The sequence below is a fragment of the Sturnus vulgaris genome, chromosome 27, assembly GCF_052056855.1.
Source record: "Sturnus vulgaris isolate bStuVul1 chromosome 27, bStuVul1.hap1, whole genome shotgun sequence".
Taxonomy (NCBI): Eukaryota; Metazoa; Chordata; class Aves; order Passeriformes; family Sturnidae; genus Sturnus; species Sturnus vulgaris.
Genome location: NC_142269.1, coordinates 6,170,794 through 6,189,772, shown reverse-complemented (window position 1 = coordinate 6,189,772; position 18,979 = coordinate 6,170,794). Strand labels below are relative to the sequence as shown.

The window sequence follows — 18,979 nt, the reverse complement described above, 5'->3', positions numbered from 1 at the left end:
TTCCTGTCCCTGTTTCATCCATGTATCAGAGCTGCAGAGTGAGCGTTGCTGTTGGACTCTGCCACGCTTTGGTACATTTGTATTAAAGCTGCTTTTGCTGACACCTCTGACCGTGAGGGTTTCATTCACCTAAAGCCCTCATTTCATGACAGGGTCCCACATTGCCCCCACTAAGCTCTGCCTTTTCCCTTGGCATTTGCTGTGCAGAACACACAGCTTAAGAAAACAGGAGAACAGAATTGTTTCCAGTCCAATTGTAAGATTGTGTCAGTGTGGTTAATTCCATAGGAGAGGACAGAATCTGCAGATCTCCCAGCTGATACCAGCTGAGGAGAGTTTTGTAGAGATACTATGCTCCACATTTAAATACCCAGTGTTAAAATAAGCCTATTTGCATGGGGAATTATGCTGAAATCTGAAAAAACAATATTGTCCAGTAAGGGATCCCATGACACCAAAATAATGGAGGAGGATTATAAGCTGAACTCTTTGGTACAAAACCTTTTTACAGTTTTATATCTACTCTCCTTCAGATTCCTTTGTGTCCATGTTTGATTGTGCTCAGACAGCCTTTGAAAATCTCCAGAGGCTGAGCCACTGTCCCTGGAGATATTCAAAAGCCACCTGGACATGGTCCCTGGCCAACAGCTCCAGACACTCCTGCTAGAGCAGGGCAGATCCAATCACCCCCAGAGCTCCCTTCCAACCTCAATCGTTCTGCATTTCTGTGATACCTTTCTCATACTGAGGGTAATGACAAGAAGTTTAAAATTTCTTTATGTTCCTTCAGGGATTTTGTTCACCTTTGCCCAGGGGGAAAGGAACTGGTGTTTCTTTTCAAAGGAATTGTTTCAGCACTGCAGACCAGAACTTGACATCTCAGCAGACTGGGAGCAGCACAGAAGATACACAAAGGGTAACAACCATTAATGAACATCAACTCCAAACATCACCCCTGGCATGGTCAGAGACACCGGGTCTGGTAAAAGAGAGATGAGAGAACCAAGAATGAGAACTGAAATATTATCAAAGGAGAAGGGATCGATAGGAAACCAAATACTACAAACTGTGTAACTTGGGACCAGTGAACACTGAACCAATGAATTTCCCTGGGTTGTGATTGTAGAAGCACAGGAAAAATCCAGTGACAACCTTGGGTGATGGAAGGATTTTCTCTTCACAACTCACGCAATGTGTGGATGAAATGATTTCTGTTGCAAACCCTGACCAAAATAAAGTAATGCCTTCATTCTCTGGCACTTAAAAATGCTGTAGGAGACTTTTTGTATTTTCCCACACTATCAGTGACAAGACCATACACCAGGTGAACTTCAAGAAAACTTTTAAATTAATTTGAGGAAAGTTTTCACCTCTAGCACATTCATTTTTCCTTCCTTTGGTGAGTCTCACACATAGAGCGTGGTGTCTGACATCTGCCCCGCGGAGAAAGTCAAAATGGTGAGAGCTCTCTCCTGTGGCAGAGAACATTAAAAGCATCCTGAAAGAATAAACCTCTCGCCAAGAGGTTACATGGGAAAGCATCGTGAAGAACACCATGAGAATGGGCAAGTCATCCACTTAAAGATGTGCAGAACAAATCAGGAGAGGCAACAAAGAGCTGAAAAGGGCATATCCATCACAGAAACTCCTTAGGAGGACGGGTAATTATCTGACTGAAAGGGCAAGTTCTCTTTCTCCCTCTCCCTTACATTTCACGCAGAAATGCCCCAGAAGAAGAGAAAATAGGATGGATGATTTATCCTTCAATGAAACCAGGCACTGACCCATGGCCAGTGGTGGAATCAGCCAGAAGGCAGGAGAAATTCCACTCCCTGTAGGGGCCTGGGTTCTCAAGAATGAACTTTCCTGCACCACTGATCACTTGTCTGCACCGCCTGCGTGGGACCAGGGTGTTCGGATCGAGCACAGGACAAGCACTCAGGGATGATGTGAGCAAGAGTCGCTGATCAGGCACAGATCTGACCTGCTTTGCTCTGCAGCAGCATCTGCCACAGCCCTGTGCTTAGTTCAAGTATCAAATAATAAATTCCCTTTGTGATTGTCTGCTCAGCGTCCTTGAGTCCCTGCTCAGGTGACAAACAACTGCCTGAGGTGGCAAACTGGGGAGTGAAGCCGTGTCCGCAGTACTCAGGTGCGGCCTCAGCAGTGCCGAGGAGAGAGGAGCCATCACCTCCCTCAGCTGCCGGCAGCATTTTGCCCAAGGCAGCCGCGCACGGCAGCGACCTTGTGTGCTCCGAGGGCGAATTTCTGGGCGCGTTGGGCACGAAGCGCTCGGGTCCCTTTGGCAGAAGGCGCTGCCCAAGCTCGCAGCGCCGCTTTGTGTCCGCGGCCCGGGCGTGGCCGGCGCTGCTCCTGCCCGGGGCAGGGCCCGGGGCCCGGGGCGGGTGTGTCGGGGCCGGGCAGAGGCGCCGGCGCTGCCCCGGCGAGGCGGGGCCGGGCGGGAGCGGCCCGAGCGCGGCTCCGCTCGGCTCCTGTGCGGCTGCCGCGGAGCCGGGGCCGGGCACGATGGCGGCCGGGCTGGGGCCGGGGCTGCTGGCCTTGGCCTTGGCCTTGTGGCCGGCAGGTGAGAGCCGGGCGGGGAGGGCAGCGAGCGGGCCTGGGGAAGGAGGGACCGGGACAGGGACAGGGCCCGGTACATGAAGGGTCAAGAAAAGGCGCAGGGACAGGGGCTTGGGAAATTTCTGTAGCAGGAACAGGGACGGATGAAGGGACAGGGGCAGGCTCTGTCCACGGGTTCGGCCGTAATTCCTGAAGCAGGTGAGGCCCAACCCCGGGAGGGCTCGCAGGGCCTCACCCCGGGCACGGGTGTTTTCCCCGGAGAACCGAGGTGCCGCCTGTGGCTGTGTCTGTCCAGGGGCACCGGGACGGCAGAGGAACAGCCTCGGGCTGTGGCTGCAGTGCGCTCGGTGCCTGTGCTCTCCCTCCGCGGGGCCGGGGGCACCGGGAGCCCGGGACAGCGCGCTCGGTCCGTGGTCGCGCCCTGCCCGATTCCTGCGCTCTCCCTCCGCAGGGCTCTGGGCACAGCTGAGGCTCCAGGAGGCCGGCGGAGGGCTGCGAGCGCCCGGGGACTCCCTCACCCTCTCCTGTCACGGATCCGGATTTACTTTTAGGAATTTTCGAATTTTCTGGTACCGTCAGGCACCTGGAGGAAGCCTGGAGTGGGTGTCCTTTATCAGTTCTCCCAGTGGCAGTATACAGAAGTACGGGGCTGCAGTGAAGGGTCGGGCCAAGATCTCCCGGGACAATTCCCGGTCTGAGGCTTCTCTCTCATTGCGGTCCCTGCAAACTCAGGACTCTGCCCGGTATTTCTGTGCTGCTCACACGGGGACAGGAAATGTAGAGGAGCTTTAACACAAACCTTCCGGGCTCTGGCAGAGCTTGTGTTAGATGTTGGGAAGGTGAGAGTTGCCAGTGGCCAGGAGCTAATGGGTGTCAGGGCTGTTTCCAAGAATTCAGGTGTCATCACTGTGCACCACAGGTATTCCTGGCCTTTACTGCACACTGCAGGGATTCTGATTTATTCCCAATTTGATTAAGAATGGAGTTGTGTACATGGACAAAATACCTTATTCTCCCTTTGTCCCTCTTTGTTCCCAGGCTCATCCTCAATGTGACATTTCTGAATTCTCTGCCTCTTCTCTCCAAAAAGTAAAGGGACAACAGGAAATCAGGTATGGGATCATTTCTTAATTAATCACAGGTCTTCATCTCTATTCCTTCTTGTTCCCTTCCTCTCTCAGTCTGCAGTCAAATGACTCCACCATGGTTCCTTCTCAAGAGCTGCTGTCCTTCAGAATCAACGCTCTGCAGCCTCAGTTCTCTACAGGCTCCACTTCCCCAGTGTCATGACCAAACATTTTGTGATTATCTCCAAGCATGGAGACTCCAGGAGGTGCCTGAGCCGCCTGTGCCAGTGGTTGGTCATCCTCACACTGTGAAAAATCATTTGCCTCTGATGTTCAGTGAGAACCTCTTGTGATTTTTTGTCTGTGCTCACTGATCATTTTCCTGACAATGGGCATCACTGAAAAGAGTTTCTGTGCACTTATGACAACCTCAACACTTATGACAATCCCAACACTTAAGACACCCCCAAGCAGCTTCTGCTCCTTCATGGTAAACAGGGTCAGCTATGACAGCTTCTTTAACTTGTAGGGATGTTCCACTTCAGCAGTTGAAAAACAAAGAAAACAGAGTCTGTAAGACAAGAGAAATAAATTCATGTCCTGCTTGTCATTCAATAGGCAGGTTTTTAGCCATTTCTAGGAAACATGATCTTTCTCTTACAGGATGATTCCTTGGGAAGACAAATGCTTTCACTCCAAATGTCCCTTTTCCTCATTTCCCTGAGCTTTATTACGGAGAACCACGTATTCCAGTGTGGAATATTTCTTTGCATAATTGGCAATAGTGGTTTTGCTGTGTCCCATCCCAGTTTATTGCCCAACCCCAGGCATTCCCAGGAGAGAGATTCGGAAAATCAAAGGAGGCCACTGAGCACTGTCGAGCGAGATGTGAAAGAGTCTCGTGTCTATAAGGCTCTGTGCCCCCAAAGAGAAAATCAAGCCTCACACGGGGCTGTCTCTCGTCGCTTGCCGCAGCTGCCCTTGTGCTGCTCCTGCCCGGGGCAGGGCCCGGGGCCCGGGGCGGGTGTGTCGGGGCCGGGCAGAGGCGCCGGCGCTGCCCCGGCGAGGCGGGGCCGGGCGGGAGCGGCCCGAGCGCGGCTCCGCTCGGCTCCTGTGCGGCTGCCGCGGAGCCGGGGCCGGGCACGATGGCGGCCGGGCTGGGGCCGGGGCTGCTGGCCTTGGCCTTGGCCTTGTGGCCGGCAGGTGAGAGCCGGGCGGGGAGGGCAGCGAGCGGGCCGGGGGAAGGAGGGACCGTGATAGCGACAAAGACAGGGACAGCAACAGCGACAGGGAAAGGGAAAAGGACAGGGACAGGAACTGGGACTGGGACCGCTACAGGGACGGAGACGGGGACAGGCAGGAGCAGGAGCACCAAAAGGGACGAGGACAAGGGCAGAGACTGGGAAAGGACAGAAGCAGAGGTAAGGTAGGGAACTCTGGCAAAGCCGGGGCAGACACAGGGACAGGGGCTGTGGCTGTGGCTGTGCCGGGCCGGGGGCACCGGGAGCCCGGGACAGCGCCCTCGGTCCGTGGTCGCGCCCTGCCCGATTCCTGCGCTCTCCCTCCACAGGGCTCTGGGCACAGCTCAGGCTGCAGGAGGCCGGCGGAGGGCTGCGAGCGCCCGGGGACTCCGTCACCCTCTCCTGCCACGGATCCGGATTCACCTTCGCGGATTATTCTATTTACTGGTACCGTCAGGCACCCGGGGGCCGCCCGGAGTGGGTGTCCTTTATCAGTTTTCGCAGTGGCAGTGCAGTGGACTACGGGGCTGCAGTGAAGGGTCGAGCCAAGATCTCCCGGGACAATTCCCTGTCCGTGGCTTTTCTCTCATTGCGATCCCTGCAAGCTCAGGACTCTGCCCGGTATTTCTGTGCTGTTCGCACGGGGACAGGAAACACAGCTGAGCTTTAACACAAACCTTCTGGGGTCTGGCTCAGCACCCACCGAATTTGGAGATGGTGAATTCCAAAGTGATTCAAGTGTTGCAAAGTGTTCCTAAGAAATCAGGGGCCATCCCCATGCAGCGCCAGTGATCCTGACCTTCAATCAAGAGCTCCTTTCCCACCACGGAGGCTTTCCTTCTCCTGAGCCCCAGTTGCAATGTTCTATTCTGTACAGGAGGTTCCAGGTTTTTCTGTCATCCAGACAGCCTGGTGACTGCCAGGCTCCAGTCCCACTCTGCCTTCCTTGGTCCCCTTCTTAAGTGGAACACACAAAGCACCTGGGCTTTGGCAACACCTTTCCCTGCTTCCTTTGACCCTTTTGGGGGCCATGTCCTTGCACCACTGAGAGCAAAGCAGTGATGCAAAGGGCCTGATTTTCTTTCAGGTGCATTTCAAGGTGATCAGATGCAAACAACCAGCTCTGCAGGGTGGTGGCCAGCAGGGGACACTGGGACCCTCTGTTGCACTTACAGCCCCTAAACCTGCTATATTTACATGGCCTGGTGTCAGCAGTGTCCTGGTGAAGCCCTGCAGTGCTGCTGCAGTGCCAGGGCCATGGAGGCTCCTACAGCCACACAGCCCCTTTTGCCCACACGAGGTTTTCCTGCCAGGCTGACCAGAGCTCTGGGACACTGACCATCAGCAGGCTGGAGCTGGGGTCAGTGCACTCAATTACTGCACCCTGAGGGACCAGAGAGACACTTGGGGTGTTCCTGAACTCCATGAGCTTCCTCCCCTCCTGCATGTTCACATGGGTCCCAGCCCATGCAAGGGGAGAGTCAGTGAGTGGGCTGTGCCTGGGGTCAGGGATATGGGGTCTCACTGCTCCTGGGGGCTTGCAGAGGAGAGGAGTGGAAGGCAGGGGAGAGAGAAAAGAGGACTTTTTCCATTTAAAGGGAGCTGCAATGACTGTCTAGTCCACTTGCTGAACCCCTTTCAGGGCAGAACACAAGTTGCGGCATGTTTCAAAAGACACTGTCCAAACATCTCTTAAACAGAGACAGGCTTGGGGCAGTGACCACATCCCTAGGATGCCTGTGTCGATGTTTCACCACTCTCTCAGTAAAGAAATGCTTGCTAATATCCAGCCTAAACCTCCTCTGGTGCAGCTTTGGGCCACTGTCACACGACCTATCACTGTGTACCAGGGAGAACATCCCTCTCCACTTCCCTTCCTAAAGAGGCTGAGAGAAGGATGAGGCCCCTGGCCTCTTATTCCTGGACTAGACAAATGCTCCCTGGCCATGCACCCAACTGCTTCTTTTCCCATCCTCCAGCCCCCATTCTCACTGGGCTTCTCTACCCTCTCCATCTCCTTTTTACCCCTCCTATCCTAATAGTCCTCACCACAAGGTGCCATGTCCAAGTATCGAGGGAAAGAGGGAGGAGGGTGTCACGATCTGCTATTAATGCAGAGCGGGGGTCGTGATGGTTCTTTTGATCTCAAAGGTGCAAACAGGCAAAATGCAGGGGACAAAATCAGTTTATTCAACAACAGAAAATCAGTTTAGTCAACAACAGCAATGCATTTCATCAAATGCCAACAATTCAGTTACGGTAAAGGGGAGAGGTACAGGATAAGGAAAGGGGAAGGAAAGGAAGGGATGGGAGAATAGCTACCAACAGACGAGACGGGCGTCCTCGCGGGTCATCCGATAGACGAGTCTTCATCCGTGGGGAGATCTCAGGGGTCTTCATCAGTGGAGAGATCTCAAAGGGTCCTTTCCAGAGGGTCGCTCTTTTATAGTCCTTCTCCAAAGTGAGTGGCTTCTGGCCAAAAGGTGGGAAGATTTATGGACCATTGTGTGGTGCTGCAGGAGACAGGTATGGACAAGCAGTCCTCAGTTGATGCAACACAGTCTCTGGTTGGTGCCACGACAGCACGGTCCAGTGAACACAATACACCAGCACAGTCACGAGCATCCACCTGGCCCGGCCAGGAAACCATTGTTCGGAGTCAGCCTGGGTGGGGGTCCTCGAGGTCTCCTTGCGACGGTCAGGAGGCAAAATCGAGGGGAACTTCGGACTGATCCTTACAGAGGGTAAGGGTGCAGACAGTCTGTGGGGTGGGCAATGCTCCCAGAAGAGTGGTGGCAGTCAGGACAATGACAGTGTCAGGGCTCAGAGCTGTCCCATTCTGTGGTCACAGGGAGAGCCCTGGGTTCCTGCTGAGGAGGGGAAGGACACAGGGCAGGCAGTGTCCTGGCTCTGCTGAGCAGCCTGGTCCCTGCAGGGTCCTGGGTTGCCTTTGCTGATGGGCAGGGGTCCAGGAGGGCTTAGAGAGCAGGAGGCAGCTGGAGAAATGTCATCACTGGGGAGGGAGTAGGGTGCTGGGCCAGAGTGCAAGGGAGCAGGGTGAGGAGCACTTTGGCTTAGGGGTGCCCTGGCCAAGCCGAGCTGCGATCCTGGGGTGTCCCATGTGGGAGCAGCAGCTCGGCAGAGCCAGGGCCAGGGGCCAGGGGAAGGACAAGCTGACAGCCTCCCCAGTCAGCTCCAAAATCTCAGCAGCAGCCTGCAAGACATCTGAGAGAAAGGCCAGGGCTGGCCCCTGAGAAACACGTCCCCTTTAGCCAGCACAGCATTTCCTGCCCAACAAACAGTCTGTTCTTGCACCGTGCAGAATGAGAGACAGCCAGGAGGGCAGCGAGAGCTTCAAGTTCTGCTCGTCCTGCCCCACCTCTCCCCCTCAGTGTTGTCACAGACAGAGGGAGGGAGCAGGAGGGAGTGGCCCTGAGAGCAGTGCCAGAGGCCCAGGCAGGGCAGGTGTGGGCAGAGCTGTTGTGCAGGCAGAGAGAAGGTGGAGAGAGGCGAGACAGAGCGGGGTTGGCCATGTGGAGTGCCCTGTGCGTGGGCTTATTGCCCATTGTAGGTAAGTGCAGGCAAGGGCTGCTGGCCCCAGGAGCTGAGCGTGGCCCTGTGCTCTGCACGGCTCTGGGGAGCTGCTGAGCGCTTGCAGCCGGACCTGTTCCCCGGCTCCAGCTGCCCAGCCATGCCTGGGGAGCACGGGGACAGCAGCCCTGCTCCTCTCCTGCCCCTGTGAGCTCGTCACCTCCATCCAAGCTGCCTCCCCTGCAGCCTGGGCACACGCAGGGCTCCTCCCTGCTGCACTCAGATCTTGGGGCCCAGCGCTGTGCCCTGGCAATGGACACTCTGCTCCTGGGGCCACTGCGGCCCCTCTGGCACACACCAGCTGCAGGATGGCAGCGCAGGGCACCAGCCCCATGGCCTGTGACACGCCTTTGTCTTTGCTGGGCTCATCTACAGCACTTTCAGGGACAGCAGAGTGGGTTCCTCACCATCCTGTCTTGGCAAGGACAAAGGGATTTGTCACCCCATGGGGCAAATGCTTCCTGCTTCTTTGGGGAAAATCAGAGAAAGCTCCCTGTCTGACAGGGAAAAGGAGGGAGGGAATTGTGGAATGTCCTTCCTTGTGAGCCTTGACACCTGCTGCCAGCTCTGTCCCTCTGTGTCAGCTGGCTTCAAAGAGGAGGATTTTGTCCTTCCACCGGTCCAGTGCCAGTCCAAAGCTCCATTAGCATTGCCCTGAGCTCTGCTGAATCTTGGAGTGACTGTGGCTTGTTCTTGCTCTCTGCAGCAGTCACTGGCCAGGTGACCTTGGAGCAGCACCCCAGGGAACTGACCGTGCAAGAGGGAGATCCAGGCACCTTCCAGTGCAGCGTGAAGGAAGGTTCTATGGAAAGCTACTACATGTTCTGGTACCGCCAGGGCCCACGGGGCACTCTGGAATGGATTTATAGAGAGGGTGATTATTATGGAAAAGATTTCCAAGGTCGCTTTAAGGGAAGAGTGGAGAGCTCCAAGAACAGCTTCACACTGGAAATCCTGGCAGCAAAGCAAGGGGATGCAGCAATGTATTACTGTGGAGCAAGAATCACCCTGGAGCAGCTCTGTATCAGAATGGATCAAAAACTGACAGATGGAGAAGACAGATGTCACAGCATTTCTGTCTAGCAGCTGCTCCCCAGGGCTCTTGTCAGGCAATGGCAGGTGCAGGAAACATCCCTCTGGCTTGGTGGCACTAAAAGGCAGTGGAGGGAGGGCTGGGAGAAGGGCTGGCACCATTTCTGGTGCAGGAGGGTCTGTTGTGGCAACTGCCCAGGCTCTTTGGGCAAGTGCAGGTTTAGTGCACATTGCCTGGGCTCCTGTCCAGCACAGCCTCATTTTTCCTCTGTGCCTTGGCTGCAGAGCCATGGGATGATGCAGATGTGTTGCTGTAGCTGCCAGAGTGCTGGGGTGGATGGAGCCAGGCTGTTTAGCAAAGCCAGGTGAGCAGGGATGAGTGTGCTCTGGGTGGCTGCTACAGAGCACCTGATGAGGAAGGAGGAGTTGAGAAGGTGTGGTGAGTTGACTTTGGTTGTCCTCCAGGTGCTCAGCAAGTTGCTCTTTCAGTGCTCATCCTTGAATAAATGGGGAAAATATGCAATTATGGCTTGTGCATTGAGACAAGGACAGGGAGATGTCCCTGCAGTGCTGTTGGATCCCAGAAACCTGCGGGTTTTGAGCTTTCTGTGCTGTCAGGCTCTGACCCCCTGGAGAACACTGCTTTCAACTTGAGGCCCTGGAGAGGGCTTCTTAATTTGAGTGATGAAGTTAAAATCTCTGGTGCAGTGAAATTGAAGTGTTTGCTTTCACATAGTGATGGGTTCTAAATTGAGGTTTTTATAGTACATAATAGGTATTGGACAATATTTAGGATTTTGGGCGTTGTCTCTTTCATCTTCTCTCTTCTTCCTTCTTTTTTATCAATTTCAGGTCGTAGTTTCTAGTTGGTCAGTCAATGTCACACTAAGAGTCATGAGAACTTAGGTTAAAAGCAGAAATAGGTCAAAAGTATAAATAAAAGAGGTGTTAATTCTCTATTGGTCTGTTTAGCTTTAAGCAACCTTGCAGCAGTTGCATCTTTTGCCATTTTTCCTCACTTCTAGCAAGTAGCTAGAAGTGCTGTTGAACGTTCTATCCTTTCTGATAAAATTTAATAAACAACCAAGCCCAAACACAATAAAAAAACATTTCCATCGTGTTTTTGTTAATTTCAGTTCTAAGTAAACAAAATCAATGAAAACAAACCTCTAATTAAGTGGTGCAGAACCCCCACCACTGTTACACAGTGCCACCATGTATTGATGATGGAGAGAGAGACAGGGACTACTGAATGGTGATCAGAATCCAGTTTTTACTGAGCACTACATGTGCTTATATACCATTTACAGGTTGGCTGCTAATATTTTACTACAATCATCTAGTTAAACATCACACAGTCAAACTCTGCATTTCTGCTTACTAAAATCTTGTTTCCCAACAGCCAGACTTGATCCAAACTTTTTGCAATCTTCAGAGCTCTGTTTGCTCTTGCCAGGGCATCCTCTTAATCAAGCTGTATATGCTGATTAAATCTACAGTACTATCAGTCTCATTTACATTTACCATATGCATATTTGACTCTCTTGCTATGTGTTGAAAGAGAAACCAGTAACCAGACTTTTTCTGTGAGACACTTCTAACAACAATATTCCTTTCCAAAGAGTCATGGGCAATATTTTAGAGAGATTAACATTAACTGCCCACTATGCCAAAACAAGCAAGGATGTTAATGTCATTTTTAGTGTCGGGAATCCTCTGGAACAGTGTTAGATATTCAGAAGTAGAGCAGTGTAGAGGCACAGAAAAACAAAAGGGAGCTCCTCAGAGACATGAAAGAGGAGACATCACGTGGCACTGAAAAAAACCCAGATGTTTTTGTAGAACTGTCTAGCACAGTGTGAAGTACGTACCACAGTGACTGAAAACAACTGAACCACCACACACAAACTGTCTTTTTCCAAAACCAATTTCTTCACTCTTCACCCTGAGATCTTGGCTGTTGCAAACTGACATTTGATCACCAGCTCCAGTAGAACACAAGTGGGCAAGAACCTTCTGTATTTCTATGTTTCAATTTAGCAGAGCATTATATTCTTCTGTTTGCCTCAGAGGACAAAGGAGACTTTTGTTAAGAACAAAGATCCTTTTAGCTTCAGATCCAACAATGGCCAGAATCAGATGCATGAAGAAGGAGACCTGGAGACCAGAAATGGCACTTCCCAGTAGGAATCTCTCAGCTATAGACATCAGAGCAGGGGCTGAAGAAGCACTTATGCTTGTTTTGCTTTTACCCTTTATGAGTTCATCCAGGAGCCCTTTGTTCATCATTTTGGCCTTCTTGCAAAATTCTTGACTTACTGCTTTGTCAAGAAAACCTCATTCATGAGGTTCAAGGAGCTAATGTCTGAAAATGAGCAGCTCTCCCAAATCCCTCCTCTGTCCAGGGCCATGAGCCATGGGATTCCCCCCAGAAGATCCCTGAAGAGCCCAGATTCTGCTCTCCTGAAGCCCAGGGCTCCAGTCCTGGATTTGCAGTGCTCTCTTCTCCCTGGATCCTGAGCTCCAACTGCATGGTCACTGCAGCCAAGGCTGCCCCAACCACCTCACATCCCTCACCAATTCTTCCTCACTGGCAAGTAGAGGTCCAGCTCTGCAGCCACCTGTGTCAGCAAGTTTGCATCAACACACTGCAGTGAACTCCTGAGTGTGTGTGCTCAGCTGTGCTGTCCTGCCATCAGACACTTGACACACTTCCAGCACCCCATGAGGACTGGAGCCCAGGAATGTCCCATTTGTCTAAAGAAGGCCTTGCCCATTTTGTCCCATTCCTCTCATGTTTTCTAGCCATATATCTGTCTTGGGGATGGCTTAAATTCCCTCTCTATTTTTGGTTTAGTTTCTGGTTTTAGTCTGGAATGGTCACGGCCTCCCCCGGCTCCAGGAATATCTCAGTGGGTGAGGGGCAGCAGGGATCCTGTGAGGGCTGGGGCCAGGGGCTGCTGCTTCCTTCTGGTGGGGGTGCTCACCTCAGGAGCCACAGGGCAAGGGCGACTGACTGGAGACACTGCTGCCCTGTGTTTCTTGCCTGATTTTTTTGTTTACCTTCGGGCTGTGACAAGGGCTGGCCAGCTTTCTTCTCTGCTTCTCTGACACTTGGGAGCCCAGATCCAGCACGTGCTGCACCAGGATCTGGTAGCCAGGAGGACACCGTGCCACTGCCTTTGCTGAGCTCGGGATCAGCCATGGCTGGTGAACTCTCCAAGGGAATCAATCCCCCACCCAGCCCCGCTGTTGTCTGCCACTGTTTCACATTAACTCTACACCCCGTGTCCGTCCAGCCCCGAGGGGCTCCTGCCAGAGCTGCAGAGTTTGTGCTACACCTTGATTACCACCCTGGGAATGCTCAGCTCTTGCCATTCCAGCCTGCTGCTCCAGGCTCCTGTTACAGCTCATTTCACCATAGGGAGGGGCACAGGGACCGGCTACTCCTGAGGGTCTGTAAAGGAGCCCCTTCTCCATCCCTTGGGTCTGTAAAGGAGCCCCTTCTCCATCCCTTGGGTGTATAAAGGGGCCCCTTCTCCATCCCTTGGCTCTGTAAAGGAGCCCCTTCTCCATCCCGTGGGTCTGTAAAGGAGCCCCTTCTCCATCCCTCCCCCCCCGAGCCGCCATTAACAGCGTGAAAAGGCGGCCGAGCTGGCGCCACAGCGCCCCCTGCAGGGCAATCATCGCACCCGCCCTGCCCGGCCGCGAGCCAGCAGCGCCCCTGCTGGCTGTGCCCGGAACTGCACCCAAGGGGAAAGTGCCTGCAGCCGAGAGCAGCTGGGACTGGGCTCTGCTTCTGTTTGGTGTCGCTGCCGGTGGGGTTGTTTGTTTGCCTTGTTATACACACACATACTGCTAAAGAACTGGTGATCCTTGTCCTGCCTCTTTGCCTGAAAGCTCCTAATTTCAAAATTATAATAAGTCAGAGGGAAGAAGATCATATTTTCCATTCCAAGGGAGGTTCTCACCTTCCTTGGCAGACACCTGTCTTTCCAACTCGAACAGCCACCACCCCCTGTGTGAGGCAGCACAGGCAGCAGCTGGAGCAGCCACAAACTCACAAACATTACATTTATTTCCTTGACCGTGCTGACCTGGGGGAATCCCTGAGCAACAGCCAGACAGAGGCAGAGAGAGACACTGGCATCTAAACTGGCTCCATGCTAGAGGATCCCTGGATGCATTTCACCATGGGGTATTGAGAGTAATTCCCAGCTCAAAGGTCACTTGAGCAGTTTCTGATCCTCCTGATTCTTCTGCTTTTAATCCTCTCTTCCCAACTTCCCCAGAGCCAGCCTGCTACGTCCCAGTACACCTGTCACACTGCCACTAATGCCCACAGGGAGAGAATTAGGGAAATTGACTGCATTGTAAGAAATGTTTGAAATAACACAACAAGTACTGACTATTTTCCTGCTTTCTATCCAGATTAACTCTCTCAGACTTTCCAGAGGGGTCATGTAATCCCCAAGTTCTCATATACAACTCAACCTTTCCGATATTATTTGACACGCTCCCTTGCAAGCTTTAGGATTTCTTCAGGTGGTGTGTTGGGTGTAAAACCACAGAAGAAGTCATGTGACTGCCTGTATAATTCAAAATTCTCTGTAGTGGAACAGAGACAGTTTTTGCTATGAAATATATCACAGTGTTTTGGACTGGAGTATACCACAATGATACAAGCAGCACAGAGACCTGTACAAAAACAAGAAGAGGGAGAAAGGGTGAGATATTTTGGGAAAGAAAGGAGATGGACGATTGCAATCATGAAGAAGAGAAATAGAATGATCTTTCTGTATTGCCTTTTATCTTCTACATATAAAAGAGCTCATGAAGTTTCTAAAGGTGGAAGAAAGGGAGAAGTTGAAAATTCAATAATCAACCAAGCTATTTGAAATCATTGAAATATTCAATTAAATGTTTTCTTTCCTGTTTTGGAATTACAGCTACCTCGAGGGACTAGCTGCCATGGATAATTAGGACTAATATTTGGCTTTTCATCTTCTGTTTTAAAGCACTTTTGAGCACTTTGAGGAAAGAGTGAGTTATTGGAATGAGTCTTAGCACTGTGAGCACAGATAAGCTTATATTTGGACCAGGAACGACTCTCACAGTTCTACCAAGTAAGTGACATTTCTTTATTTCTAAAACTTCGTTTAATATTGGGGTGGAGGTGGAAAAAGGAATTGAATGGTTTGGGTTCACTGTAAGGATTTTCATCTGCAATATTCCCGTGAGTGCACTCTCACTCCAGCCAGGCTTTCAAGCCAAATCCTCAGCTTGGATCTGCTCAGAAAGGTTTCCCAGGAGCAACTGGGCTGACTCTGCACAGCACCATTATTCCATGATCCCCAAACACCAGCAGGGCACTACTTAGCATGGCATAACTTATTCCCAGTTTGGGCAGCACTCTGGCTCAAATTTCCTGTCAAGTGTCCAATTCTCCAGTGGACTTCCACTGACTGACTCGGGGCAGGACTGCAGAGCTCAGAGAAGAGCTCACAGGGCTAAGGAGTTTTGAGACAGATCTGGAACTGCCTGCTTGGAGAAGTTCATGTATTAACACTGCCAAAGATCAATGTGTGGAGTAGGGATGATAAGAAGCCTTAGCAGTTCCTATCTTTATTGGGAATTCCATGATGCAGATTAAAGGTTGATGTCACCCTGAGGTTTTTGATGGAAATGTGAATGTTGGGGTGGCAGAAGGGTTTTTGGTGTAGATCTGCGTTATCTTAAGATTCAGGTGCATCCCTCAGGAATTGTTGCTGGGCTTTTAGAGGTCTTTAAAGTACTGTAAGAACATTTCATGTTATTTCAGGCCCATTACATTTTAGAATGGAGGACTCCTCCTGTGACTTTATAAGACTAAAGAGAAGGAGAAGTACAACTTTTTGTCCAAATAAATGTTCAGAACATAAAACACAAAACCCTTTCAGAAGCAAGCAGTGGTAGGAATTCATGGCTGGATTGTCACAAAATGCAAACTAGTGGGACTCCTGTGAGTCTACTAGACTCAGAATAAACGAATCTTCTGCTCTCTGAACTACAATTGCACCGTGTACATGATTTCTTGCTGATGATCTTGCCCAGGGAGCTCTTGCAGAGAAGCTGCTTGTTTGTATTCTGGCTGTTTGGAAAGCCTGGAGAGGAGACCACATGAAAAGCCTTTCAAGGTCTTCTCAGAGAACACAGAATGCACAGGACTGACAGGCTCTGGGCAGCCGTGGTACAACACCTGGGAAGGAAATGTTTGATTTCTGTTGGGTGTGTGGTTGCTGTAGGTGTGGACAAGTGTGTAGTTGTGCCTGTTGGCTCAGGAGAGCCGACCCATGAAGTTGTGGCAGAGCACGATTTGGCTTTCACCTCAGTTCCTCAGCAGTGCCATAGGGCTGATGGGGAAAGGGGGTAAAGTCAGAGCCCCTTGATCAAACTTCCATCAGTACCACAGGATGAAGAAAATGTTAGACCTGAGGGATCTCTTGTCCCACCTGCAAGGCAGACACCATGCCAAATGAAAATCCTAAAGCACCTCTCTTTACCCAAGAGACCCCTCAGGGTGCTCCTGTCAAAGCAGACACGTCAATCTTTGGGGATGTGTCTGACAGCCATTCATAAGCTGAGCCCTTTCTGGCAAGGAAGGCTGCTGGAGGATTCCTGTCAGTTCCAGGTTTTTAATCTAATGCAAATTGTTAATCTGAATTAAGTTATTGGTTTTCTAATATTGTTTTTTGTGATAACCATTGATTCTCCATAAATAATATGATCTAGAGGCAAAGGTATTTTGTTTAGAAATGAAATCATGGTATCACAATGATTTCCTGCCTCTGCAATTCTATTGACACCAATGGTTTTCTTGTAAGACAGCTGGCTGTGAGTTTAAACAATCATCCATCATTAGTTGCACCTCTACTGGCAAACAATGACATATAAGGTAGTTAATGAGGATGTTACAAATCATTTACAGCTGGAGTACATGTGAATTTTCGATCATTCAGCACTTGGGAAAACCTGCAATTAAATCAATCCTGTCCAAACCATGCTTTTCGTTACAGATATTTCCAATACTTCCAACCCTCAAGTCATTGTGATGAAATCAAAGAAACTGGAAGAAGGTGGCAGCCCTGGGAAAGCAGCTTGTTTGGCAAGGAATATTCAGACAAAGAGCATCAGCTTGGAGATGCCCTCTAAGGAGGTCGTATATGAACAGAGCAGATCCATTTTGACATCAGAGGGGTTGTACAATGCAATTAAAGTGGTCAATGTGACCAAAGACACAGAGCTGACCTGCACGGCCAAATTCGACAACAGCACCATGACAACAACACATCCAGGTACAGTTTGGTGGCACAGCTGTCACTTATTTCTGGAGACAGTGGCCTGTGGGGCTTTGTGTTCTCCTTCTCCACAGCATTGCCCTGGGCAGCCAGCAGAAATGAGAAAGACATTGGGGATTTTAGCAGGGAGAGATGAAAGATGTTTCAAAGCATCTGAAAGAAATGGTTTCAACTCTTGAATTACTTGGAGATACCTTTTTGGGGGAGAAGAGGGAAGACACAATCTATTTGTCCAAAATGTAAATTCCCTTATGACTAAATATTTCACCATGAAGCAGCAAACCTGCTGCAGCACAAACTGGAACAGACTTTCTAAATCCTGCAAAAAGTTAAAGATTAGGTGTGCTGTGAGGGTTTTTTAAGTAAGTGAATTGTTAAACTTTGTGGGATAGTTTTACAGTCATGAGGGTGATTCAAATAGTAAAATCAAAACAATGTAGGAATTCTTCTGTTTCCTGCTGTTGCATGGAAAAATTGTCAGCTCAAGTTATTGTTGGAAGTAATGACTGATCATCTGAGCCCCAACTTTCCTCAAGTTCCTACAGGAAATGTCACAGGAACATTTCCCTTAATCCTGTCTAAAACGTGGATAGAGTTTAAAATGTCTTTTCTTTATCATGCTGCAGAAGAAGAGGCTGATGAACCAGTGGCTGAAGGGCCCAGTAAGAGGGTTTGCAACAGCACAGAGCCCAAGCACTCAGCACAAGGTGAGTTCCCCAAACAGGCTGTGAAGTTCCATTGCTCGCTGGGGGATAAAGGCATGGAAATGGATTTCCTGCAGGGCACAGGAGGCAGAAGACAACACCTTCAGCAGACACAAGCTGCTGTTCCAGGGTTACTCCTGCAGTTACACACAAGCCCCAGGAAGCCAAAAGCAGCAGAGACAGACCCTGGGCTCCCCTGTTGTTGCCATCTTCTCTCTCTCTGCTCCTCTGCTGCTCTTCCTTTCCCTGACACCATCCCCTGTGCATTGTCCCACTTTGTGCCAAGACCACAACATCAAAACGCAGACCATGATCTCTCTGCTCTTTTCTGGTCACTGAGCAGATGCTGAAGGGCAGAGAGTGAACATGCTGTCCATGGCTGTGCTGGGTTTGAGAGTCCTGCTGGCAAAGAGCATCGCCATCAACACCCTCATGAGTATCAAGTTGTTTCTTTTCTGAGGTAAGGGAGCTCACAGCTATCAAACACGGGTTCCCAGGCCCAATTTCATTAAATGCAGTTTTAACCCCCAATTTGCTCTTCCAGTCATGGGGAATGAAGGCAAGAGGAACCCGAAGAAGAGCAGGAAAGAACGTGAACCAGCAGCACAAGGGGCTGGAACAAGCAGGGCCAGAGCAGCTGCCAGAGACCAGCCAGGACACGAGGCAGCACCTTCCCCTGAAGACATTGAACACTGCTCACTCCTGCCTGGCCAGATGATTTACACTGAACAGTTTTAAGTGCTTTTGCTGTTTGCTCTCCTCTGAGAACTGAGGGGAGTGAATTTATCCTCATCCTCCTGCTAAGTCATCTCCCCACTCTTGTGGCATTTGCACACAAGTGTCCAAGCTGCTTCAATAGCTTTCAAAACTCCAATGCTCACCCTAGATATGTGGCCTTTTAAAAGCTCCTTTCCCAGGCATGTTGTGTTACTGCCTGTGCCACTGCAGTAGTGCTGCTGAGGGAATTCAAGCCCAGTGGTTGCCATTTGCAGCTTTGGGTTTTAGATCGATTTCATAAGTGTGTATTGCAGATGAGAAGAGCTGTGGGGGATCTGAAGAGATGTCATTCCACCTGATCATTTTCATTTCTTTATCAAGCCTGTATTTCTTCTGCCAAATATAGCTCATGTGCATTTTAGGTTCCTGTAGTAGTGATGAAAATAAAGTTTTATACTAGGCCAAAATGCTGTGGGTCCTCTGTGCTTTTTCTTCTGAAGCTGGGACAGAGATTGCCGAAATCCAGCTGTCCTAAAGCCCACGGGGATCATAAACAAAGCTTTGATAATGGAGATTTCCTGTTGGCCGAATGTGTCTTTTCCAGAGGCTGTGCAGGGAAGTGTCTCTCTGGCACATTCAGGAGCTTCAGTGAGGAGAGACCTTGCAGAAGGCATGAGGGAGGAAAATGCTCATAGCAGCAGAGAAGAAAC

General features: G+C 50.6%; 2 protein-coding genes across 2 annotated transcripts in view; both read left to right on the top strand.

Moving 5' to 3' along the window:
* LOC106864004 (M1-specific T cell receptor alpha chain-like) overlaps positions 1-18,979 on the top strand; it is a 370,462-nt gene that overhangs the window by 193,540 nt on the left and 157,943 nt on the right. The gene's annotated exons all lie outside the window — the stretch shown is intronic.
* Positions 4,793-18,725, top strand: LOC148221096 (Ig heavy chain Mem5-like). The gene is made up of 8 exons (XM_088179633.1): positions 4,793-4,850; positions 5,218-5,522; positions 11,243-11,262; positions 14,588-14,637; positions 16,567-16,845; positions 17,475-17,555; positions 17,896-18,012; positions 18,097-18,725. The coding sequence occupies exons 1-7, from the start codon at positions 4,793-4,795 to the stop codon at positions 18,009-18,011; spliced, it is 909 nt and encodes a 302-aa protein (XP_088035759.1). The 3' UTR covers position 18,012; positions 18,097-18,725.

What these genes read in the sequence shown, in the direction of transcription:
- LOC148221096 (XM_088179633.1), top strand. Translation starts at nt 4,793, where the DNA reads ATGGCGGCCGGGCTGGGGCCGGGGCTGCTGGCCTTGGCCTTGGCCTTG. An exon ending in CTGCCCGGTATTTCTGTGCT is followed by an intron (nt 5,523 to 11,242) that starts GTTCGCACGGGG and finishes GAACAGTGTTAG; the next exon opens with ATATTCAGAAGTAGAGCAGT. An exon ending in GCCCAAGCACTCAGCACAAG is followed by an intron (nt 17,556 to 17,895) that starts GTGAGTTCCCCA and finishes GTCACTGAGCAG; the next exon opens with ATGCTGAAGGGCAGAGAGTG.